General features: G+C 42.9%; 1 protein-coding gene across 1 annotated transcript in view; it reads left to right on the forward strand.

The window, feature by feature from the left end:
* Positions 1–11,092: 11,092 nt before the first annotated feature.
* The window catches only part of LOC139584235 (pleckstrin homology domain-containing family A member 5-like), a gene marked incomplete in the record, with an annotated part of 263,991 nt that continues 247,421 nt past the window's right edge, over positions 11,093–27,662 (forward strand). The window contains 3 exon segments of the mRNA XM_071415848.1: positions 11,093–11,261; positions 11,369–11,445; positions 12,936–12,993. Coding sequence (XP_071271949.1) covers positions 11,170–11,261; positions 11,369–11,445; positions 12,936–12,993 — 227 coding nt within the window.

The raw sequence follows: 27,662 nt of genomic DNA on the forward strand, positions 1-27,662 counted from the left end.
ACATTTCTTGTTAACAAACTATGGTTTTGGCAAGTCGATTAGGATATCTACTTTGTGCATGACACAAGTAATTTTTCCAACAATTGTTTACAGACAGATTATTTCACTGTATCACAATTCCAGTGGGTCAGAAGTTTACATACACTAAGTTGACTGTTCCTTTAAACAGCTTGGAAAATTCCAGAAAATGATGTTTTTGCTTTAGAAGACTCTGATAGGCTAATTGACATCATTTGAGTCCATTGGCAGTGTATCTGTGGATGTATTTCAAGGCCTACCGTCAAACTTAGTGCCTATTTGCTTGACATCATGAGAAAGTCAAAAGAAATCAGCAAAGACCTATGAAAAGAAATAGTAGACTTCCACAAGTCTGGTTCATCCTTGGGAGCAATTTCCAAACGCCTGAAGGTACCACGTTCATCTATACAAACAATAGTACGCAAGTATTAACACCATGGAACCACGCAGCCGTCATACCGCTCAGGAAGGAGACGGGTTCTGTGTCCTAGAGATGAATGTACTTTGGTGCGAAAAGTGCAAATCAATCCCAGAACAACAGCAAAGGTCCTTGTGAAGATGCTGGAGGAAACAGGTACAAAAGTATCCACAGTAAAACGAGTCCTATATCGATATAACCTGAAAGGCCTCTCAGCAAGGAAGAAGCCACTGCTCCAAAACCGCCATAAAAAAGACAGACTACGGTTTGCAACTGCACATGGGGACAAAGATTGTACTTTTTGAAGAAATGTTCTCTGGTCTGATGAAACAAAAATATAACGGTTTGGCCATAATGACCATCGTTATGTTTGGAGGAAAAAGGGGGAGGCTTGCAAGCCGAAGAACACCATCCCAACCGTGAAGCACGGGGGTGCCAGCATCATGTTGTGGGGCTGCTTTGCTGCAGGAGGGACTGGTGCACTTCACAAAATAGATGGCATCATGAGGAGGAAAATTATGTGGATATATTGTAGCAACATCTCAAGACATCAGTCAGGAAGTTAAAGCTTGATCGCAAATGGGTCTTCCAAATGGACAATGACCCCAAGCATACTTCCAAAGTTGTGGCAATATGGCTTAAGCACAACAAAGTCAAGGTCATCCCAAAGCCCTGACCTCAATCCTATAGAAGATTTGTGGGCAGAACTGAAAAAGCGTGCGGTAGCAAGGAGGCCTACAAACCTGACTCAGTTACACCAGCTCTGTAAGGAGGAATGGGCCAAAATTCACCCAACTTATTGTGGGAAGCTTGTGGAAGGCTACCCGAAACGTTTGAACCAAGTTAAACAATTTAAAGGCAATGCTACCAAATACTAATTGAGTGTATGTAAACTTCTGATTTCCCATTCTTAAAATAAAGTAGTGATCCTAACTGACCTAAGAAAGGGAATTTTTACTAGGATTAAATGTCAGGAATTGTGAAAAACTGAATTTAAATGTATTTGGCTTAGGTGTATGTAAACTTCCGACTTCAACTGTAACATTAAGTAGCCCTATTTCGAAATGTGAGATATCACAATCTCTTTCAATAATGACAGAAATGGAGGAGGTCTTTATTCCAGTGAGATTGCTAAGGCGAACACCACCATGTTTAGTTTTGCCCAACCTAGATCGAGGCACAGACACGGTCTCAATGGGGATAGCTGAGCTGACTACACTGACTGTGCTAGTGGCAGACTCCACTAAGCTGGCAGGCTGGCTAACAGCCTGCTGTCTGGCCTGCACCCTATCTCATTGTGGAGCTAGGGGAGTTAGAGCCCTGTCTATGTTCGTAGATAAGATGAGAGCACCCCTCCAGCTAGGATGGAGTACATCACTCCTCTGCAGGCCAGGCTTGGTCCTGTTTGTGGGTGAGTCCCAGAAAGAGGGCCAATTATCTACAAATTCTATCTTTTGGGAGGGGCAGAAAACAGTTTTCTACCAGCGATTAGGTTGTGAGACTCTGCTGTAGAGCTCATCACTCCCCCTAACTGGGTGGGGGCCAGAGACAATTACTCAATGCCGACACATCTTTCAAGCTGATTTACACGCTGAAGCTATGTTGCGCTTGGTGACCTCTGACTGTTTCATCCTAACATCGTTGGTGCCGACGTGGATAACAATATCTCTATACTCTCTACACTCTCCCGTTTTAGCCTAAGCCAGCACCATCTTCAGATTAGCCTTAACGTCGGTAGCCCTGCCCCCTGGTAAACCGTGTATGATCTCTGGATGATTCGTTTTAAGTCTAAGACATTGATTTAGCTTGGATCTAACTTTACTAAACGATCCCCATTGTGAGAAGTGATGACCTTCCATTTTGTAATAATAATAATAGTAAGTGATGAGTAGGACTATTATGTTTAGGTAACAGGCCTTGATGAGATGTCATTTTAAGTGATTGGAGGGCGTTTCGTTGGTGCTGAAAGGACAGCGGCAGGATCACGCTATGACGTTAAAGAAGTTGACCCAACTTGTGGTGCTGAAGGATAGCTGAACCATTTGGACAGTTCAGGAACAAACAACAATCATTTGCACTAGTAGCTTACACGCTGTATCATAAATAAACTTTGATAACTTTAATGTTTCACAACTGAGGATGATGAATCCTCCTCTAGAGCCCTCCACTCTAGGCTACATATTTTTGACAACAACTCGTGAAGAAACAGATAATCATGAAAAATATGAGGAATAACAGAAGTATTTTCTCAGCAAGCACATTAAATTATTGTCCCGTTTTTCCTCCAACATAGACTTTGTTTTGCCATTGTTTGAAGCACTGTCACCATGAAATTGTTTTTCATTAAATATATAATGCAAAGAAGGTAAACATTTATTATTTTGGAGATATTACTTAACAAGCCAAGAAGAGGTGTTTGTTTTGAGATACAAATTATCCTGTGCTTTTTCATTTGGCGCATACATACACAGCTTGGCTACATTGTAACTGCAAAGTGGCCAAGGTGCACTCACATATGGGGCTCACAACAGGACAGTAACTGAATGAAAACATTTTGACGATGTGATTTAATTTAACCCGATTGATGTTGGGGAAATATATATAAAAATTCAGAATGGTCTGGTGTTAAAATACCTGTAAACTGTGGAGGAACTGGGCAACTGGGGATTTCTAACAGCACTGCACTAAGACGGTGGCACAAAATGCAATCTGTTCATTATTAATCTCTATATTAATACATACTAGCTCAAAACATTACTAAATCATTCAACATGACAAATTACCCAATAGATTATGATCATTTTCTGATTTAAAAAAAAGTGGGGGTGCAACAACACATTTGCGCCCCTATTTTGAAAGGGGGGGATGCAGCTGCTCCAGCTACATTGCTCAGGCGCTTATTAGTCCAGCAGATAGGGGAAATAATTGTTCCATTTTATGATACAAGTATCAAACTTGGTACACTAATGCTAGATACCTTAAGGAACATTTAAAAAAAATTGGAAGCAATCTGGGAAGCCCGTCAGTCAACCAGCGCGGCCATTTTAATAAAATGACTGCCATCTGGATGTCCTGTTAGAAGAAAATAGAAGAAGAAAATAGAAGAAGAAAATAGAAGAAGAAAATAGGGTAAAGTCATTCCAAATAATATAGAAATTAAGAATTTAATCTTCCCACTAAATAAACCCCACAGATAATATATACAATAATTATGATAATAAAATACTCTTCAGACCTTCATGGGGGTCATACTGAGGTCATTTTGACCAAATTGTGGACTTTGTGATAAAGCCACCTAATTTCACACAGCTGGGGCATGTCTACAGTATTTTTTGGCATTGCAGATTTTGTCCATTATGTCCCCTGGCAGCCATTTCCAAAATGGAGAGTAAGCAGATGACAGGACTTGTGGTTTTGGACATTATGAGCAGGTTTCATTACATAAAATGTAAACAATCTATCTCAAATAAGGAAAATAAGGAAATTAGATGACATCTTGATGTTATGTTATAACTTCACTGAAATATCTGGAAAATAGGAAACCAACATACTCTTAACAACTGGATAGAAACTAAGGAAAGACTTGACAGGATTTAAATACAAACTAATGGTGTGATTGAGCCTATCAGGGCAGTCCTGATAATTAGTGACAAGTGTGTGGCATTGAGGGAGAGTCAACAGGGGAAATCAACTTGGCTGATCAAGTTCAGCAATTTGCTGCTCCCCTCTGAGGAATTTTGTAAATCTGCCAACCAGCTGCATGGGGCCGTATTGGACACGATTCACAACACCCATTTAATTTGTTTACATGTAAACTAGCCATAAAAACATTTTCAAAAAACGTAAGTTGGCACACGTTTTCATATATGGCATCTTGCGAGGATTTGTTTGTGTTTTCCAGACCCCCTCAAACATTTTAAGCCATCATTGGGGTGTATCTACCAATTATTTATCGATTAAATGGCCAAGTGAATCTAGTCCAAAATGGCCCCATGCAGCTGGTTGGCTGTGGGAGGTTATGCCCAAATCTGATATGGCACTATAACCAAATATACTTCTTTAGACATGCCCCAGCTGTGTGTGAAATTTGGTGGCTCTATCACAAAGTCCTTTCTTTCTTTTTATAGCTTATAGTTTATTTGCCATTAGTCAGCACCTCTACATAAAATAATTTTCGCCAGCACATGTTTTTTATTCGTCTGTCACAAAGTCTACCATTTTCCGCAGGACTATGACCTCAATATATATTTTTTATTTACCTTTATTTACCTAGGCAAGTCAGTTAAGAACAAATTCTTATTTTCAATGACGTCCTAGGAACAGTGGATTAACTGCCTTGTTCAGGGGCAGAACGACAGATTTTTACCTTGTCAGCTCGGGGGATTCGATGTTGCAACCTTCCGGTTACTAGTCCAACGCTCTAACCACTAGGCTACCTGCCGCCCCCCTCTAACCACTAGGCCACCTGCAGCCCCCCTCTAACCACTAGGCTACCTGCCGCCCCCATTACCTTAGGACCATGGTCAAAATGACCTCAATATTACCTCAGGACTAAAAATGACCTCAATATTGCCGCAGGACTATGGTCAAAATGACCTCAATATTACCTCAGGACTATGGTCAAAATGACCTCAATATTACCTCAGGACTATGGTCAAAATGACCTCAACATTACCTCGGGACTATGGTCAAAAGGACCTCAACATTACCTCGGGACTATGGTCAAAATGACCTCAATATTACCTCGGGACTATGGTCAAAATGACCTCAATATTACCTCAGGACTATGGTCAAAATGACCTCAATATTACCTCAGGACTATGGTCAAAATGACCTCAATATTACCTCGGGACTATGGTCAAAATGACCTCAATATTACCTCGGGACTATGGTCAAAATGACCTCAATATTACCTCGGGACTATGGTCAAAATGACCTCAATATTACCTCGGGACCATGATCAAAATGACCTCAATATGACCCCCATGAAGGTCTTAAGAGTATTTTATGATCAGAATTATTGCCCATATTATCTGTGGGGTTTATTTAGTGGGTAGACAACATTACAAAGTCATTTTGATCATATTTGGAATAATGTTACCCTATTATATTCTAATAGGAAATCAGAATGGCAACCATTTTAATAAAAATGTTATTCAAATGGTTGACTGACATGCTTCCCAGACTGCCTCCAATCTTTTAAAATGTTCCTTACGGTATCTAGTATTAGTGTACCAAGTTTGATATTTGTATCATAAATTGGAACGATCTCTGTATATTTGGTTCCTATCCGCTGGACTCAGGGCCGGATTAATGCAAGAGCATACCGAGGATGAAACCCCTGGGCTCAGGAGGAAGCAATGGTAATAATAACATTCAATAAAATAAAAAAATAACAATAAAGGAAATATATAATGTATATATACAGTATACATTATATGTAGTATATATTTTGTCTTTTTTTTTACTGTAACTGCCAACCACGGGAGGGACGTAGTCGCCCACTCTCAATGAGTGTAGACAGCCTTCTGCTGCCTGCTGCCGCTCTGCTAATCATCAGATGGGGGAGGAGAGGGGGTAGGGGACCACGTGCTTAAATGAGGGGCACTGCCTTGATTTGGTAACTGATTTATAAAATGTTTGTTTTTTTATAAACCGCATAATTATAAATGTGACTGGTTTAATTGTTTGAGTCAGGGGCCGAGCCCTCGCCCGTAGGGGCCCAAAGAGAAGAACAAATATAAATAATTTATTTGTTTATTATTATTATTATACGTTTTTATCCAAGCACGATCTCAATGTTCAAAACACACCAGAGAGCATAATTTAGCCACAGCGGATCAATCGTTTATACAGTGCCTTGCAAAAGTATTCATACCCCTTGGCGTTTTTCCTATTTTGTTGCATTACAACCTGTAATTTAAATTTATTTTTATTTGTATTTGTATTTCATGTAATGGACATACACAAAATAGTCAAAATTGGTGAAATGAAATGAAAAAAATAACTTAAAAAAATAACTATCTTAAAATAAAAAACTGAAAAGTGGTGCGTGCATATGTATTCATCCCCTTTGCTATGAAGCCCCTAAATAAGATCTGGTGCAACCAATTACCTTCAGAAGTCACGTAATTAGTTAGATTGCACACAGGTGGACTTTATTTAAGTGTCATATGATCTCAGTATATATATAACTATTCTGAACTATTCTGCCCCACAGTCTGCAACACCACAAAGCAAGGGTCACCACCAAGCAAGAAGCACCATGAAGACCAAGGAGCTCACCAAACAGGTCAGGGACAAAGTTGTGGAGAAGTACAGATCAGGGTTGGGTTATAAAAAAATATCAGAACCTTTGAACATCCCACGGAGCACCATTAAATTCCTTATAAAAAATTTGAAAGAATATGGCACCACAACAAACCTGCCAAGAGAGGGCTGCCCACCAAAACTCACAGACCAGGCAAGGAGGGCATTAATCAGAGAGGCAACAAAGAGACCAAAGATAACCCTGAAGGAGCTGCAAAGCTCCACAGCGGAGATTGGAATATCTATCCATACGACCACTTTAAGCTGTACACTCCACAGAGCTGGGCTTTACGGAAGAGTGGCCAGAAAAAAGCCATTGCTTAAAGAAAAAAATAAGCAAACACATTTGGTGTTTGCCGAAAGGCATGTGGGAGACTCCCCAAACATATGGAAGAAGGTTCTCTGGTCTGATGAGACTAAAATTGAGCTTTTTGGCCATCAAGGAAAACACTATGTCTGGCGCAAACCCAACACCTCTCATCACTCCGAGAACACCATCCCCACAGTGAAGCATGGTGGTGGCAGCATCATGCTGTGGGAATGTTTTTCATCGGCAGGAACTGGGAAACTGGTCAGAATTGAAGGAATGATGGATGGCGCTAATTACAGGGAAATCCTTGAGGGAAACCTGTTTCAGTCTTCCAGAGATTTGAGACTGGGACGGAGGTTCACCTTCCAGCAGGACAATGACCCTAAGCATACTGCTAAAGCAACACTTGAGTGGTATAAGGGGATAAATGTAAATGTCTTGGAATGGCCTAGTCAAAGCACAGACCTCAATCCATTTGAGAATCTGTGGTATGATTTAAAGATTGCTGTACACCAGCGGAACCCATCCAACTTGAAGGAGCTGGAGCAGTTTTGCCTTGAAGAATGGGTTGTCACGCCCTGGCCTTAGTTATCTTTGTTTTCTGTAATATTTTGGTTAGGTCAGGGTGTGACAGGGGGGATGTTTGTCTGTATTTGTCTCGTCTTGGGTGGTTGTATGGTATAGGGGGTTTTGGTAGAGTATATGGGTTTGTGTTTGAGTGTAGGTGTCTAGGTATGTCTATGGTTGCCTGAATGGTTCTCAATCAGAGACAGCTGTCATTCATTGTCTCTGATTGGGAGCCATATTTAAGGCAGCCATAGGCATTAGGCTATTGTGGGTAATTGTCTATGTGTAGTGTTTAGTGTCAGCACTATTTGTTTGAATAGCTTCACGGTCGTCTGTTTGTTGTTTTGTTCGTTTGTTTCGTCTTCATAATAAAGAAGATGTCTTTCTATCACGCTGCGCCTTGGTCCACTCTGCCTCATTACGACGATCGTGACATGGGTAAAAATCCTAATGGATAAAAATCCCAGCTTATAGAGACATACTCCAAGAAACTTGCAGCTGTAATTGCTGCAAAACGTGGCTCTATTATTGAAGTATTGAATTTTGGGGGGTGAATAGTTATGTACACTCAAGTTTTCCGTTTTTTTGTCTTATTTCTGGTTTGTTTCAGAAAAAAAAATATTTTGCATCTTCTAAGTGGTAGGCATGTTGTGTAAATAAAATGATACAAACCACCCCCCAAAAAATCTATTTTAATTCCAGGTTGTAAGGCAACAAAAAAGGAAAAATGCCAAGGGGGTGAATACTTTCGCAAGCCACTGTATGGCGTATACCCTCCACTACACCGCTGACTAACAGCAACATTGTTTTTCAAATGAGATTGTCTTAGGTTAGGCTATTGCCACGACGAGCACATCGGCCATCACCGTGAGTAGCCTATGGCAGGGATCCTTAAATAGATTCAGCTGCGGGACGATTTTCTTTCTTGAGTGGATGGTCAGGTTGCCGGAATATAAAGAATGCAAATTGACTGCAAGAAACCCAAACAGATACTGTATAATATTTGACTAAATCATAATCATTTCAAACCTTGCTTCCATTTGTATACAAGCACATACAGTGCCTTCAGAAAGTATTCATACCCCTTGACTTATTCCACATTTTGTTGTGTTACAGCCTGAATTCAAAATGGATTAAATTTACTTTTTTTTTCTCACTCATCTACACACAATACCAAAGTGAGAACATGTTTTGAGAAATTTTGCATATGTATTGAACATTAAATACAGAAATCTTGGAGTTTAGGGTTCTATAATGAGAACACTGTACCTTGAGGTTCTCCTGGAGAACAGTGGAGAACTCTTCTCTCTCCACCTTGTTGTGGTTGATCCAGGTTTGGATGGCTGCCGTGGCGTTCTGAGAGGTTGGAACATCATCTGGAGAACAGCAACACGGGTAAGGGCCTGACAAAATGGCCGCCGTGGCATTACCCAGGCGGGTGATAAATATGGTGGTGGGGTAAGTTTCCCCCATTACTGTGTAAATCAAATCAAGCAAGAAATCAATAAGTACCTTTGATAATGTCCATGAGGAGACAGAGTGGCAGGTTGAGGAACTCATCAGTCTGGTGAAGTTGGACCAGGTGGATCTTAGCACAATGTTCGGCTGCAGTATACAACTCCTGGTCACTGTGCCTGTCTGCTAGCCACATCACATAAGTATTCACACCCCTGAGTCAATACTTTGAAGAAGCACCCATTGGCTAGAGAGATTTCCACACGTGGATATGTGCAACATTTTACCATTGTTCTTTTCAAAATTCTTCAAGCTCTGTCAAATTGGTTGTTGATCATTGCTAAACAGTCCTTTTCAAGTCTTGCCATATATTTTCAAGCAGATTTATGTCAAAACTGTAACTCGGACACTCAGGAATATTCACTGTCTTCTTGGTAAGCAACTCCAAAGTAGATTTGGCCTTGTGTTTTAGGTTATTGTCCTGCTGAAGGGTGAATTAATCTCCCAGTATCTGGTGGAAAGCAGACTGAACCAGGTTTTCCTCTTGGATTTGCCACTGCTTAGCTACATTCTGTTTATTTTTTTATCCTGAAAAACTCCCCAGTCCTTAACGATTACAAGCATATGCGTAACATGATGCAGCCACCACTATGCTTGAAAATAGAGAGAGTGGTACTCAGTAATGTGTTGTACTGGATTTGCCCCAAACATAACACCTTGTAATCAGGATAAAATGTTCACTGCTCTACCACATTTGTTACAAACAGGATGCATATTTTGGAATATTTGTATTCTGTACAGGCTTCCTTCTTTTCACTCTGTCAATTAGGTTAATATTGTGGAGTAACTACAATGTTGTTGATCCATCCTCAGTTATCTCCTATCACAGCCGTTAAACTCTGTAACTGTTCTAAAGCCACCACTGACCTCATGGTGAAATCCCTGAGGGGTTTCCATCCTCTCCAGCAACTGAGTTAGGAAGGACGCCTGTATCTTTGTAGTGACTGGGTGTATTGATACACCATCCAAAGTGTAATTAATATATTCACCATGCTCAAAGGAATATTCAATGCTTTTTAACATTTTTAGATGGGTAAAAATACCAAAAAAATAGCTGCCGTTCTTTGCAAGGCATTGGGAAATCTCCCTTGTCTTTGTGGTTGAATCTGTGTTTGAAATTCACTGCTCGACTGAGGGGCCGTACGGCACACTGACTCACCTAATGATGAATATGATGACACAGGGCAGGCTTCCCCAACTGGTCGCCTGCGGTCCGAAAACGTTTTAAATTTTTTTTTAAATTGTTGGACATAATTGACTGTAAAAACACCAGGAAATAAGCACCAAGTGATTTTAATTTTGGGAATCTGTTCCCATGTTTTCCCACGCATAATATAGAGACATACAGTGCCTCCAGAAAGTATTCACCCCCTTGGCTTTTTCCAAATTTTGTTGTTACAGCCTGAATTTTAAAATGAATTAAATAGATATTTTTGTGTCACTGGCCTACACACAATACCCCATAATGTCAAAGTGGAATCATGTTAAAAAAATATATATATATACACAAATAAAATGAAAAGCTGAAATAAGTATTCAAGCCCTTTGTTATGAGGGTGTGATGAGGGGATGAGGGTGTGCCGGGGGGCTATGATTTCTTAAACCGACCATGGCTGGACTATGTTTGAATATATGCGTGGATAAGAGTCTATGGGAAAGGCGTTCCTGAAGTTCTTGCAAAGTCAAGCCCACATGCTCATTAGTCAACATCACTTTTTTTCATGACTTTGTCAAATAGAAGGTGTATATATATATATATATATATAGTAACGACCGTGTGTTTATAAGCGGCAGAGTCTACATCCGCGTTTATAAACCCAGGTTATAAACCCAGGGTCGTTACAATATATATATATATTTTACACCCATAGCATGCCTACTCATTCCCACTCCCAAGAAAATCCGACCATTCCCGCCCCCCAGAGGTTAGGTTCACTTTGCCTCACTACTCCGTCGTTGCCAAGGTTTCCGTGTACGCGCTCCAAGAGCGGAGACGCGCCGCCGCTGAGATTCAATCGTGCTATAGCCAGCCATGGCGGCAGATCTACGCCCGGAGTGGATCTCTCGTCTCCCTTCTTCATGGAGTTATGGGGTCACTCGGGATGGACGAGTCTTCTTCATCAAGTAATATTCTATTGGATATTATTCGTGGGTGTATTTGTACATTTAAAAAAAACTCGGATACACACCAAATGCGATACGTTTTCACCTTTTCCCTTTCTCACCAACAGCGAAGAAGCAAAGAGTACAACCTGGTTGCATCCAGTCAGTGGAGAGGCAGTGATAACTGGCCACAGGAAAACTCTAGGTAAGGATGTCACCAAGTTTCTGTCCATATGCCACCAAGCAATGTTTTTTTTTTTTTTGGTTTCAAACAAAATAGAACCAGAGAACCAAAATGGGTTAGTTATTTTTTGATGTATGTGAGTTTAGGTTCGAGTGCTGTGAAAATGTGTGATTTGGTGTCGTTCCGTGGTCTTTCCCACACGGCCGTTAAACGTTCTGAAGTTGGCATCACACTCGTCATTATGTTAGCTAGCTAGCTAGCCATCTCAGGTAACGAAGGTAAACTTGTCAAATATAAATTGCTTAGTTATGCCTCAACTGTTTTTTGTCGACACTTCCTCGGCAAATAACAGACAAATTATATATATATATATTTTCCCTCCCTCGAGATTTGGCTACACCTTACACCTAATCAATATATTTTAGAATTAGCTACAGTAGCTAGCTGTGTGATTTTACAGTTAGCCAGCAGCTGCTGCACATTATTAACTAACGTTAGCTGAATTACCAGTGTCTTTGATATTCGCTACTGATTCATAAACTAGCGACCAGTTTAGAGACGTCGATTTTTTCCCCCGAATTGACAACAGTTCCTAATTTCTATATATAAAAGGTAAACGTTTCAGGTAGGATTCGTGGTGTTGCGGTCCATTTACTGTACAACAGTGCGCAACATATTCGATTTTGTGACCAGGCAACTCGTCAGCCCAATGGCACTGCAGATCTCACATGCTTGCTTTTACTTGAAGCTGGCTGCGCCCTAAGCCCAAGATGTACTCTTACCTCTACTCTTACCTTTACTCTCCTATGTTATTTTCTGAGGTAGACTGGCTCTGGCTGCCAAAAGAGCCAAATACTCTTTATCTGAATCGATTCTCAATTGCGATACGGTTCTAGAAAGATAAAAAAAACTTTACTTTCATATCACATTCAAAAATAATTTATCAGATGCTAAGTATACACTTACTGTACACAGTTTTAACCGGCTTTACCACAGTTGCAGCCAACAGTATTTTTCAGTGACAACTGTGTTGTTCGGTGTGTTCGGAAGCATGCTAAATAGCTAATTAGCAATGTCTTCCGTCTGTCTTCTATAAACACGCGTTGTAACATGACGATATGACCCTGTGGGAAAACTAACCCTATAAAAAAAAAAGTGTATTAATTTAACATTTTGCTTTTTGAAAATAATTTCTCGCTGATGTGAAAGATGGTTCCAAACCCGTACCGGTTTAATGTTCAGACCTAGCATCGGGGATCTTAAGAAAACACCCCTGTACAGAAGACACCTTCCTCCAATGACCCTCTGTGTGTAATCTAATGGAACTGAGAGTCATGCTCAAGGGTTAGCTGCACCCTTACAAAGCATGGCATGCATTTTGACAGCTGGCATCTTGTTAGTTCATTGGCTTACACTCCGTGACTCCGATGATGTGTGTGTGTGTGTGTGTGTGTCCCGTCTGTTGTGCCTCTTTGTTTATCTGCTGTGTTTATGTGTGTTTCTCCCTATAGATTTACCGACTGGATGGGAGGAGGGATTTTCGTTCGAGGGGGCTCGGTGCTTCATAAAGTGAGTCAGAATTTCACATCACAGCCTCCCTCTCTTTCACATTCAGCAGGTCTTCAGTTGACGCTGCACTTGGAATTAACAACGGACACGCAGTGTATCACCCATAACCACACAAGTGTCCTCTTTATTTTACGTTTATGAAGTAAAGGTTGCCCTCACTTCACAGCAAGTCACACTGTCACTGTCTAACAAGGTGGTGAGACGTTGGGTCTCAGTGACCTTTCTCTGAACAAGCTTTAGCCCACTTGTTAGGGCTTTGTCTCTCCCTCAGTCAGTATCCAACATCAGCCGACCTCTCCCTCGGTCAGTATTCACCGTCAGCCGACCTCTCCCTCGGTCAGTATCCAACATCAGCCGACCTCTCCCTCGGTCAGTATCCAACATCAGCCGACCTCTCCCTCGGTCAGTATCCAACATCAGCCGACCTCTCCCTCGGTCAGTATCCAACGTCAGCCGACCTCTCCCTCAGTCAGTATCCAACATCAGCCGACCTCTCCCTCAGTCAGTATCCAACGTCAGCCGACCTCTCCCTCGGTCAGTATCCAACGTCAGCCGACCTCTCCCTCAGTCAGTATCCAACGTCAGCCGACCTCTCCCTCGGTCAGTATCCAACGTCAGCCGACCTCTCCCTCAGTCAGTATCCAACGTCAGCCGACCTCTCCTTCAGTCAGTATCCACCGTCAGCCGACCTCTCCTTCAGTCAGTATCCAACGTCAGCCGACCTCTCCCTCAGTCAGTATCCACCGTCAGCCGACCTCTCCCTCGGTCAGTATCCAACGTCAGCCGACCTCTCCCTCAGTCAGTATCCACCGTCAGCCGACCTCTCCCTCGGTCAGTATCCACCGTCAGCCGACCTCTCCCTCGGTCAGTATCCAACATCAGCCGACCTCTCCCTCAGTCAGTATCCACCGTCAGCCGACCTCTCCCTCAGTCAGTATCCAACGTCAGCCGACCTCTCCCTCAGTCAGTATCCACCGTCAGCCGACCTCTCCCTCGGTCAGTATCCAACGTCAGCCGACCTCTCCCTCGGTCAGTATCCACCGTCAGCCGACCTCTCCCTCAGTCAGTATCAAACGTCAGCCGACCTCTCCCTCAGTCAGTATCCAACGTCAGCCGACCTCTCCCTCAGTCAGTATCCACCGTCAGCCGACCTCTCCCTCAGTCAGTATCCACCGTCAGCCGACCTCTCCCTCAGTCAGTATCAAACGTCAGCCGACCTCTCCCTCAGTCAGTATCCAACGTCAGCCGACCTCTCCCTCAGTCAGTATCCACCGTCAGCCGACCTCTCCCTCGGTCAGTATCCACCGTCAGCCGACCTCTCCCTCGGTCAGTATCCACCGTCAGCCGACCTCTCCCTCAGTCAGTATCAACCGTCAGCCGACCTCTCCCTCAGTTAAGTACCTTTTCCCTTATCCAAGCTGGGATGAAATGTGTTTCGTTACGCTCACATTATATCAGCAAACCTCTGTTTATGCTTTGTTTGAACACATTGCTTTTCAGTTGTTGCTCCAAATGTCCCCCAGAGCCAATATCAATAGCTCTGGTAAATCCCAATCTAACCTGGCCAGGCCTTGTAAGAACAACATAGAGCCTATGGCTCTGGTAAATCCTAACCTAACCTGGCCAGGCCTTGCCTTGTAAGAACAACATATCAGGGAATCAATGGCTCTTCTGTCATAGCTGGGAACCTTTACTCTTTTATTTGCATGGTTTATCAGCAAAGTTAATTATTACACCGTCTTTAAGAGAGCTGTGTGTGTGTGTGTGTCAGTCAGTGTGTCTTTGTACAAATAGACAGGTGGGCTGTGGAAATGGCATTTTGTCTCCTTTCAAATCAATTTCTCATTCATATGGTGCCCTGTTGGAAAGCATTGTTAAGCTTAACACATGCCATGTTTTCCCTTCTAAGATGAACTATGAAGTGTTTATAACGACACTGGTTATGGCGGAGGGTGTCATAAGGGATGTCATAGCCTAAACCTTGTGCACAAAATTCCTGCAATCTAGGCTATGTCACAACACATGAGTCATGTATTGAGTAGGCAATGGCATACATCCTCTCCTTTCCTCAGAATCTTAGTGTGTGTGCGCGCGTGTGTGTGTGCGCGCGCGTGTGTGTGTATGCATGTGTCACTGTGAGTAAGTAAGGGAATGCAGCGGATGTCTCTCTCTTGTCCAATAAGACATACAAACAGGATTTTCTCTTCTTTGACATGTTGCCCTGTGTGTTTGGAGTGAAAGAGGATCCCATTGAACTACATTGATGGTGTGAGGACCAGGTTAAACCTTGAGAGAGGTCAAAGTGATGTCTTTCGGGCATCATATTTCACATAATGAATTTTTATCTCCCCTCCCTGACCTGTCTCCTTCCTTTTGTTTCATGACAGTCTGTGTCTATCTTGTTCCCTTTCTCTTGCTTCATGGCTTCCTTATATGGAATCAGAGCAGTCAAAGACGGTGATGTCATCGCCAGCATCATATTTTACATAATTTAATGGCGTTACTGCTCCCCCTGTTGCTCCGTGGCATTCCTTATTTTTTTATTTAAATATTTTTGTACTTTTACCCACTTTTCTCCCCAATTTTGTGATATCCAATTGGTAGTTACAGTCTTTTCCCATTGCTGCAACTTCCCTTCTGACTCGGGAGAGGCGAAGGTCGAGAGCCACGACACTGCCAAGCTGCACTGCTTGCTTAACCCTGAAGCCAGCGGCACCAATGTGTCGGAGGAAACGCCTTCCAGCTGGCGACCAAAGTCAGCTTGCAGGTGCCCGGCCCGCCACAAGGAGTCACTAGAGTGCGATGGGACAAAGAAATCCCGGCCAGCCAAACCCTCCCCTAACCCGGACAACGCTGGGCCAATTGTGCACCACCTCATGGGTCTCCCGGGAACGGCCGGCTGTGACACAGACTGGGTTCGAACCCGGGTCTGTAGTGATGCCTCAAGCACTGCGATGCTATTCCTTAGATCACTGCGCCACTCAGGAGGTCCTGCTCTGTGGCGTTCTGATAGTCAGAAATATGCCTACATGGTCATAAGGACAGACATCATCTTTCACATGTAATGTTTTTGTCTTTATTTGATCTGTGCTCCTTTCGTTGTGCTGTGTGTGTGTGTGTTTTTGCTTCTCTTTCCTCCTGCTCCATGGCAGTCTCATACAGAATCAGAGATTATCGTTGTAGACTGCACTGATTCATTGTACAGAGTTTGTTACAAAGGAGACCGTATACACTATTGTCTCCCTGTCTTTCCAAGGGAGATGTCTTGGAGATAGAAGACTGAGCTTATTTGGGTCACTCCCTGCTTGTGTGAGCTATGGATCGCAGTACCCTAACACTACTACTACTACTCTAACCAACCTTACAGAATACATGGATGCTTCTAGATAAGAGATTGAAAAAAGAGGAACGGAATCTTGTTTTCTCACATCCAATACTTCAGCCGTTCTCTCCTGTCTTGTATTTCCTCATGAATTACCCACAATACAAATGGACGGCTGCCAGAGGAGGAGGCAGCGTTAGAACAGAGAGGCAGTTATTTGATATTTCCAGCATAGACTACTAGGCTAACCAACTAGTGTAAAACAGATGGATGTGTGTCTCATTAATTGAAGGATGTTTGTGGCAACACTCCTAACATGGCTACTTATGTGGTGAGATTGTAGTCTACTTTCCTAGATAAATATTGTTTACGTACACAGAAAATACAGGGCGAATGATGGCGCTCCAGTGGATAGCTGCTGTCCTTACAAGCTCCTGACCAATTCTGCTATTTAGTGTGTTTAAAAAATGAATAGAAAATTACATACAATTTCCGTCATTTCCTATGACCCGAAAACAGCTTCTGGACATCAGTATAGCGATCACTAACCTCGATTTGGATGAAGATTTTTTTTTTTACTTCAATGAGTCGGCAGCTGTGGATGTTCTGCTCATTTCCGGACCAGGCCCTAATCCCTGAGACTCGATAGAGGAAGAGACCTTGCAAACGAGTGGGCTCCCTGACGAGACTACGTCGTTGAGTTAATAAACTGCCTCTACTCTCCGTTCTATTGGAGAATGTACAATCACTGGAGAATAAACTGGATAAGCTCCGTTCGAGACTATCCTATCAATCGGACCTAAAGAACTGTAATATCCTATGTTTCTCTGAGTTGTGGTTGACAAAGACATAAATAATATACAGTACCAGTCAAAAGTTTGGACACACCTACTCATTCAAAAGTTTTTCTTACATTTTTTACTATTTTCTACATTGTAGAATAATAGTGAAGACTTCAAAACCATGAAATAACAAATATGGAATCATATAGTAACCAAAAACACCAAAGTGTTAAAAAAAATCGAAATATATTTTATATTTGAGATTCTTCAAAGTAGCCACCTTTTGCCTTGATGACAGCTTTGCACACTCTTGGCATTCTCTCAACCAGCTTCGCCTGGAATGCTTTTCCAACAGTCTTGAAGCAGTTCCCACATATGCTGAGCACTTGTTGGCTGCTTTTCCTTCACTCTGAGGTCCAACTCATCCCAAACTATCCCAATTGGGTTGAGGTCAGGTGATTGTGGAGGCCAAGTCATCTGATGCAGCACTCCATCACTCTCCTTCTTGATCAAATAGCCCTTACACAGCCTGGAGGTGTGTTGGGTCATTGTCCTGTTAAAAAACAAATGATAGTCCCACTAAGCGCAAACCAGATGGGATGGTGTATCACTGCAGAATGCTGTGGTAGCCATGCTGGTTAAGTGTTCCTTGAATTCTAAACAAATCACAGACAGTGTCACCAGCAAAGCACAATCACAGTCTGCACCTGTAGTTAACGAAGCATTTGACAAATACATTCGATTTGAATGAATACTTGTCCTTTATATAACGTGTTTATTAACAAGACCAAATGTAAATAATGGAAGTACGCCAGACAGTAAGTCTTCAGGCTATGACACATTGGCTGAGAGAAAAGTATGTTGAGGGAAAAGAAAACGAGCAAGAGGAAAGTAAACCCAAACTGAACGCATCTGACCTAGGGCTGATCTAGTTCACCTAGGGCTGATCTAATTCACCTAGGGCTGATCTAATTCACCTAGGGCTGATCTAATTCACATAGGGCTGATCTAATTCACCTAGGGCTGATCTAATTCACATCTAAATCACCCAGGGCTGATCTAATTCACATCTAAATCACCCAGGGCTGATCTAATTCACATCTAAATCACCCAGGGCTGATCTAATTCATCTAAATCACCCAGGGCTGATCTAATTCACATCTAAATCACCCAGGGCTGATCTAATTCACATCTAAATCACCCAGGGCTGATCTAATTCACATCTAAATCACCCAGGGCTGATCTAATTCACATCTAAATCACCCAGGGCTGATCTAATTCACATCTAAATCACCCAGGGCTGATCTAATTCACATCTAAATCACCCAGGGCTGATCTAATTCACATCTAAATCACCTTTTGGCTGATCGAATTCACATCTAAATCACCTTTTGGCTGATCGAATTCACATCTAAATCACCTTTTGGCTGATCGAATTCACATCTAAATCACCCAGGGCTGATCGAATTCACATCTAAATCACCTTTTGGCTGATCTAATTCACATCTAAATCACCCAGGGCTGATCTAATTCACATCTAAATCACCCAGGGCTGATCTAATTCACATCTAAATCACCCAGGGCTGATCTAATTCACATCTAAATCACCTTTTGGCTGATCGAATTCACATCTAAATCACCTTTTGGCTGATCGAATTCACATCTAAATCACCTTTTGGCTGATCGAATTCACATCTAAATCACCCAGGGCTGATCGAATTCACATCTAAATCACCTTTTGGCTGATCGATTTCACATCTAAATCACCTAGGGCCGATCTAATTCACATCTAAATCGCCTAGGGCCGATCTAAATCACCTAGGGCTGATCTAAATCACAAAAATGACACATGCAATATCCATATCGTAAGATCCATATCGCATGCAATATTTTGAAATGCCGTTTTTTAAAGTTCACTCCGTTTGTCGTCTTTCCCGCTCTCCTCTTGCATCTGCTTCCCCCCCACCCCTCAAGCAGCGCAGTTCTTCCTCCTCGCTGTTTGATTCACTAAGTTTAGAGATCTCTGTTACTACTGGTACACTTGCTGAAATGAGAGGAGGTGCTGTATGGCTCGGCTGTAACTGTCAGGTCACAGTTTGTGCTGACTTAGCGTTCTCTTCTTTGTTGGTGTGTGTGCGTGTGTGCACAGCCGGTTGGACGGACGGTGGGTGAGATTGTGTGGAGTCTCTTTTGTGTGAGTGTGTTTTGATAAAGGGGGGGGGGGGGGGGGGGCACTGCCTGGGAGGAGGGAGGTAGATTTGATTAGTTTATACTTTTGTGGGGCTCTGAATGAGTGAAGGTCACTGTAGATGTTAATCGAATCACTTTTTGTCTGTCTGTAGCGGGTGGAGTTTGTGTGTGTGTAATAGTGCCAACGACTAGTTTCTGGGTAATTTGCGGGTGGCAGAGTGCCAACACGGCCTGACACCCTTTTTTAGTTTAGAGCGAGAGAGAGAGAGAGCAAGAGGGAGGCCTAGTCAACTGCTGCCAGTTGAATGAGGTCATGAATGAATGAATGAATGAGGATCTGTAAATGAGTGAACTAGAAACATGTTGATTTGGTAGGCTACACGTAGAAACGTCATTCAAGTAGAGATTTTTTTTACTACTTTACTACTGTGTTGTCGGAGCCACGTTTGTTGGGTCACTTGGAAAGAATAGTCTTTCTAATCAATTGCTGTCAAGAGGACAGGTGTACTGAATTAACCATATCAACATTCCCAGTTTATGGGAGTGACTGTGCTTATCTATGTGCTGTTTCCTTCAGCCAATCGAGAGGTCAGTGAAACATGACCTAATTGTTAAACCAATGAGTTTGAACAAATACAACTACAGATAAATAGAGAGGGCGTGTCTCTCCACAGGCAGCATCGCGTGCTGGTAAATGAACCCAATGAGTCTCACGCGACGACAGTGCGATTTGGACAAACGATTGAAAGCTGAGACTCTCACACGTACATGTAACACGAGTTGCTCTATGACCTCACAAGCGTCGGTAGAAGGTAAGGGGTTCTTCTACATAGAAGACCATAGGAAATCCCAGGACATAGTGTCTATAATACTGTAAGGGGTTCTTCTACATAGAAGACCACAGTAAATCCCAGGACATAGTGTCTATAATACTGTAAGGGGTTCTTCTACATAGAAGACCATAGGATATCCCAGGACATAGTGTCTGTGATACTGTAAGGGGTTCTTCTACATAGAAGATCATAGGAAATCCCAGGACATAGTGTCTATAATACTGTAAGGGGTTCTTCTACATAGAAGACCATAGGATATCCCAGGACATAGTGTCTATAATACTGTAAGGGGTTCTTCTACATAGAAGATCATAGTAAATCCCAGGTCATAGTGTCTATAATACTGTACGGGGTTCTTCTACATAGAAGGTCATAGGAAATCCCCAGGACATAGTGTCTATAATACTGTAAGGGGTTCTTCTACATAGAAGACCATAGTAAATCCCAGGACATAGTGTCTATAATACTGTACGGGGTTCTTCTACATAGAAGATCATAGTAAATCCCAGGACATAGTGTCTATAATACTGTAAGGGGTTCTTCTACATAGAAGATCATAGGAAATGCCAGGACATAGTGTCTATAATACTGTAAGGGGTTCTTCTACATAGAAGTTCATAGTACATCCCAGGACATAGTGTCTATAATACTGTAAGGAGTTCTTCTACATAGAAGTTCATAGGAAATCCCAGGACATAGTGTATATAATACTGTAAGGGGTACTTCTACATAGAATATCATAGTAAATCCCAGGACATAGTGTCTATAATACTGTAAGGGGTCTTCTACATAGAAGACCATAGGAAATCCCAGGACATAGTGTCTATAATACTGTAAGGGGTTCTTCTACATAGAAGATCATAGTAAATCCCAGGACATAGTGTCTATAATACTGCAATAAGCTCACATAGTTGCTGTCTCAAACTCCAAACGCCACACAGTTGTCGCTGACTAGTTGTATATTCATTACCCACTGAGCAAACCATTTCTGTACTTATTACAGCATACAAATCATTAAAATCCAGATGGAAAATATTTACACAGAAGCAACCTAATATCACACAGTCAAACTCTTCAGTCATTTAGTAAGTTCACCATTTATACATTTTTATCAAGTTATTGTTTTGGCGGACCTTATTTTTTTATTGCCATTTGTCAGTAAAACTCATGAATGCAACAGTTTTATATCCAATAGTTTTGTGTTCTACTTGTAGCCCTGGTTGTCCTTTAAAGGAAATGGTAAAACACTTCATTGTGAGGCTCAATATAAAGGCTGGACATGCAGATAAAGGAAAGTCTGATACATGAAAATACCATTTTTTTCTGGGGTCTCGGGACTGATAGGGTTAAGACTGGGTGTGTCTCAACTGGCACCTTGTTCCCTATATAGTGCACTAGACACCATAGGGCTCTGGTCAAATGTAGTACACTATGTCGTGAATAGGGTGTCACTTTGGATGCAGACAGTCTGTGACTGTTATCTCTACGCTGCTTTTCTCTCTGGCCTGTCAGGCAGAATGCCCTTCCCAGCAGTATTCTGAATAGCCTTTTTCTTTCACTGTGTGTGTGTGTGTGTGTGTGTGGCAGATAGCCTAGCGGTCAAGAGCTTTGTGCCAGTAACCGAAAGGTCGCTGGTTTCAATCCCGAAGCCGACTATCTGTGTTACTTTGAGCAAGGCACTTAACCATAATTGCACCTGTAAGTCTCTGGATAAGAGCGTCTGTAAAATTACTAATATGTAAATGTGTGTGTGTGTGTGTGTATTGTGCATGTAAAAGGTTTTAATGATGTTATGGGGATGAATTATGACCCTAATTAAACTGTCAAACTCTCTATCTCTCTCTCTCTCTTTCCCTCTCTCTTTCCATTCCTCCCTCTCTTCCTCTCTCTCTCTCTTTCCATTCCTCCCTCTTCCTCCCTCTCTCTTCCTCTCTCTTCCTCTCTCTCTCCCCCGTCCTCTCTCTGGTGTCGACTGTCTCTGACGCTTTGAAATGACATTAGAGACCTACACACTTTCCTTTGAGGGTATAAGTGTAGTACATAGCTTCTCTGCAAAGCTTAGCTTTCTCTACACCACCGCCAGCCCAGCCCAGTCCACAACCATTCAAACCACCATTCATTAAAGTCGCTTCGTTTTCACTGCTGCATTATTCATTCATCCCACAGAACGGAGCACGTCAACTGAAATCTGGCCAGTATTGACTAAAGTCTCCCCAGTGGATCTATAGCCATGTTTGGTGTCTCGAGCTCCAGCTGTGCTTTGAAATCCCACTCGCTTGACTGTACACTTGAATATGATGTGTTCCAAACAGCACCCTATTTCTTACACCACGGGGACCTGGTCTAAAATAATGCACTACGTACATAAGGACTATGCGGCCATTTGTGACGTGTCCCTTCAAGTAGGGCTCTTGATATTTGTAATTCTGCCTCTGTTAGATGGATCAATATTTCTTTCTCCGACTGCCGCTTGTGGATAATTTAAGTTTTGATGACTTTGTAGTGCTGGTCGCTGTATTGATAATCTATTAGGATGAGACTACTGCTCACTGACTCCTTGGCTTGCACGTATGTTATTTAAACCTATTGTGCTGCTCACTGGTGCTGCAGCAAAGGATTGTGGTTCTGGAAGGCTGGTGTGTATTTCTCATGTTTAATCTACTAATCGTTAGTGCTGGGAATTGCCAGGGGCTTCACAATATGATATTACAAAACGTATTATTATCAAGATACTATTATTCTATATGTATTGTGATTCGATACTGTGATTTTATTGCGATTCGATGTTCCAAACACATTACTCACCATATGTCTGCTGCAGAGGGACAAGACAGAGCCATGAGAAAACAACTAGTTTTGATCAGTCATGGAAATAAATGTGCTGAAAACAAATTGTCTCCCTATTTAAAAAGATGGAGAACAAGCTATGAAGGAAAAATACTGGAGTTTTGGTACAGGTACAGCAAACTAGAGCAAAAATATTATTGCGATATTGTCAATACATTACGATATATCATCAAAATTAATATCCCGATATGTAACTGTAACGATTTGTTGTTGTTGTTGTTGCCCCATCACTGCTAATCATTTTGACCTTTGTCATTGAGTTGTTTAAGTGTTAGGCCTAGTATAATTTCAGAAAATAGTTCCTGATTTAAAGGTAAGCATAGTGTGTATTGGAGAGGCAAATCTGAACACCCCAGTCGTCATCACTACCACGATGCCGTTTTTCTGTACGGCTGCTGTATTACTCATAACAAGGCTTTTCTGACATCTGCAGGAGGAGAGCGGGGGGCGACGAGCAAAATGTCGCAGTCTCTGAGCGGAGGGGGATTTGTGTTTTCATTTTGATGAGTGACACTAGTAGCTATAAATTGAAGAGAATTCCCGAGTCACAGGAACTCTCACTGCAATGGGATGACAGTCTGGCTGGCAGACAGACGACCTGTGGAATGAATGAATGGGTCGCCAGGCAGACACCGATCTCATTTCAGTCTGAGGGAAAGGGGGGATTCCTAGTCAGTTGTCCTACTGAATGAATTCAATTGAAACGTGTCTTCCGCATTTAACCCAACCCCTCTGAATCAAAGAGGTACAGGGGGGGGCTGCCATAATCGACATCCACGTCTTCGGCGCCCGGGGAACAGTGGATGGGGATTGGTTTATGTGTCTCTCTCTGTTTCTGTCTGTGTGTCTGAGCTGTAGCAGCAGAGACCTGTGCTGGCTCTACCTGTCTGGCCTCAGAGAGAGCAGGAAGTGGTGGGAGGATGTCTGGATTCATCACACACAGGGATGTAAAGCAGCCCAGGTCTGTCCCTATGACATGACACTTACCAGATGCCTTGATCCAAAGCCACAGGGAGTGCTATTGCAATGATGTCCGAGGGGGGTAAAAAAATACAGTGTTCGTTGTTTGCAGTAACTGCTTTGTTGTTGTGAAATTCCAACGGACGAGGCAGTTTCACCATTAAGGATTTCAACTTTAAAAGCACACGCATGCACACAAGGGAGTTATGACTTTGCTGTATTCAAACGGCACTGACTGCAAAGGACTGAGGGAGTGTTTACGCTGTCCTTGGCAGGGAGCAGTTCCTGACAAACTGTTGTTCCTGACGGACTGTTGTTCCCGACGGACCGTTGTTCCCGACGGACCGTTGTTCCCGACGGACCGTTGTTGCTGCCGACGGACCGTTATTGCTGCCGACGAACACACAACTCAGGAAAAGGGAAATCGTACTATTGGATCTGGCTCTGCTGTTTGTGGTCGTCTCTGGTTTTCTCTGCTATAGTCTCATCAGAACTCTCTTTCCTTTGGCTTTGAGTCTGGATGCTATTGCTGACGGCCTGGGCTTCAGGATACAGTCAATCAGTGAGCTTTGAGCTGCTCATTCAAACCACACCCCCTGCTCTCTCATGCTTTTCAGTCTCTGTGGGGTCACAGCCATCTGGCAACCACTGCGTGCGTTTGTGCGTGCGTGCGTGCGAGAGAAAGAGAGAGAAGTAAGCCTGTGTGTGTGTGGCCTGTGTGAGAAGGTAGCCTAGCGGTTAGAGTGTTGGGCGAGTAACCGAAAGGTCACTAGTTTGAATCCCAGAGCCGACAAGGTGAAGAATCTGCCGACATGCCTGGACAATGGTGACCCAACTCTCCGAGGGTGTCTCTGGGACTTGGGATATGCAAAGAAGAACACATTTCCAATTCACACATGTACATTGTGAAATAGGACACATATATAAACACCCAGCAAATAATTATTACATCAAAACCCCATACTCACAAAGAGTCTCAGTTTTGGCTTTAGATCATACTGATTGTGATTTATATGGAGCAGGACCTGGGGCCATATGTAACAAACATCTCAGGGTAGGAATGCTGATCTAGGATCAGGTCCTTCCTGTCCATGTAATGCTTTTCATTACGATATAAAAGTAAAACTGATGTTAAATCAGCACTCCCACTCTGAGAGGCTTGATACATAGTAGGCCCCTGATCCTACTCCAAGATGCTTTTTGAATACGTGCTCAGGAAAGATGCACAGAATGTATTCTGAATGTTCATCCTAGTATATAGACCTAGATAGTGGTTCAGTATATAGGCCTAGATAGTGGTTCAGTATATAGGCCTAGATAGTGGTTCAGTATATAGGCCTAGATAGTGGTTCAGTATATAGGCCTGGATAGTGGTTCAGTATATAGGCCTAGATAGTGGTTCAGTATATAGGCCTAGATAGTGGTTCAGTATATAGGCCTAGATAGTGGTTCAGTATATAGGCCTAGATAGTGGTTCAGTATATAGGCCTAGATAGTGGTTCAGTATATAGGCCTAGATAGTGGTTCAGTAGATAGGCCTAGATAGTGGTTCAGTATTTAGGCCTAGATAGTGGTTCAGTATATAGGCCTAGATAGTGGTTCAGTATATAGGCCTAGATAGTGGTTCAGTATATAGGCCTAGATAGTGGTTCAGTATATAGGCCTAGATAGTGGTTCAGTATATAGGCCTAGATAGTGGTTCAGTATATAGGCCTAGATAGTGGTTCAGTATATAGGCCTAGATAGCGGTTCAGTATATAGGCCTAGATAGCGGTTCAGTATATAGGCCTAGATAGCGGTTCAGTATATAGGCCTAGATAGCGGTTCAGTATATAGGCCTAGATAGCGGTTCAGTATATAGGCCTAGATAGCGGTTCAGTATATAGGCCTAGATAGCGGTTCAGTAGATAGGCCTAGATAGCGGTTCAGTAGATAGGCCTAGATAGCGGTTCAGTAGATAGGCCTAGATAGCGGTTCAGTAGATAGGCCTAGATAGCGGTTCAGTAGATAGGCCTAGATAGCGGTTCAGTAGATAGGCCTAGATAGCGGCTCAGTAGATAGGCCTAGATAGCGGCTCAGTAGATAGGCCTAGATAGCGGCTCAGTAGATAGGCCTAGATAGCGGCTCAGTAGATAGGCCTAGATAGCGGCTCAGTAGATAGGCCTAGATAGCGGCTCAGTAGATAGGCCTAGATAGCGGCTCAGTAGATAGGCCTAGATAGCGGCTCAGTAGATAGGCCTAGATAGCGGCTCAGTAGATAGGCCTAGATAGCGGCTCAGTAGATAGGCCTAGATAGCGGTTCAGTAGATAGGCCTAGATAGCGGCTCAGTAGATAGGCCTAGATAGCGGCTCAGTAGATAGGCCTAGATAGTGAATCAATCTTGGGGGGCTTCAAATCCTCTTACCGTAGCAGGGCTGGGTGATCTGTTTCAGTAGAGCTGTTGAGCTGAACTTCCCGTAATATAATCTGTCTGGTAATCTGCTATGTCTGAGCCTAGTGCAGTGGATCTCAATCCTGGTCCTGGGGGCCCAAAGGGGTGCACATTTTAGTTTTTGTCCTAGACAGACACAGTTGATTTAAATTAGGTGTGAAGTGCTAAGGCAAAAAACAACAACAATTGCACCCATTTGCGTCCCCAGGACCAGGATTGAGATCCACTGGCCTAGAGTCTAGAACCATCCTTCTCATGGTGATCTTGGGCTGGCCAGATCAAGGGACAGTTGGCTAGTATTGGAATTTCAGCTGGTTGGTGTTTTTTTGTTTTATTTGATTGTTTGTGTGTGTGTGTGCGTGTGTGTGAGCGTGCGTGTGTGTGTGTGTGTGAGCGTGTGTGTGAGCGTGTGTGTGAGCGTGCGTTTGTGTGTGAGCGTGCGTTTGTGTGTGAGTGTGTGTGTGTGTGTCTTATGCTGGCCAGGTTGAATCAAGGGAAAGACTGATGAGGAGAGTTGTTGGGTATTGGAAGCCGTAGCTGGTGTGTTTTTCCTCTGATTACCATGGATGCTTTCAGTATTCGGTATGTTTCTGTCTGATGTAGGAGACATTTTGTAGATCTCCATATTTTTTCAATTGTCCCCCAAAAAATTGTTTTCATTTCCGTGTATGATTTTTGAATGTTTCTCGATAGGTCTGCCAGCTTGTTTCCAGGTGTTTGCCACTCTCCTAGCCACTGCCTGGTTCTGACTCCTCTGATCTCTCTCTACCAGTAAACACACTGACTACAACTCCCGCGCATCCCGATCCAGTTGTTCTCCAGATGGTCCGTGATGATTAGGGGCCTTTTGGAAACCATCACACGGCCCAAATGCTCCGCAGCTGGGAACTCTTGGTTGTTGGAACCACTGTGTTAGAAATGGGCAGGAAGGGCTTGGAACAGGGAACTGTTTCCTCAGACAAATTGTTACCAATTCAGTCCCCCCCCCCCTCCCCCCATATGCATATCGTGATCTCCTGATCGCAACACACAGGAAGGGTTGTACTTGAGCTGGCATGCATCAATAAACGGACCTAGACATTTTGCATGTATGTACGTATGTAATCTCTTAACAGATAGGCTTCATGTCACTGGTACTAGTTCACCTAACCAGCCGTCGTTCTCCCATGCGACTAGCCCTTTAACACTACATGGTACGTAGTACAGTGTTTCCCCTAGGAGTTTTTTTTTTTTTTTTTAGCTGCGGTGGCGGCTTGGGTGTTCCTGATGCATACGTCTACACTTCCAGGATTTTTCAGATAGC

The sequence above is a fragment of the Salvelinus alpinus genome, chromosome 9, assembly GCF_045679555.1.
Source record: "Salvelinus alpinus chromosome 9, SLU_Salpinus.1, whole genome shotgun sequence".
Classification (NCBI taxonomy): Eukaryota; Metazoa; Chordata; class Actinopteri; order Salmoniformes; family Salmonidae; genus Salvelinus; species Salvelinus alpinus.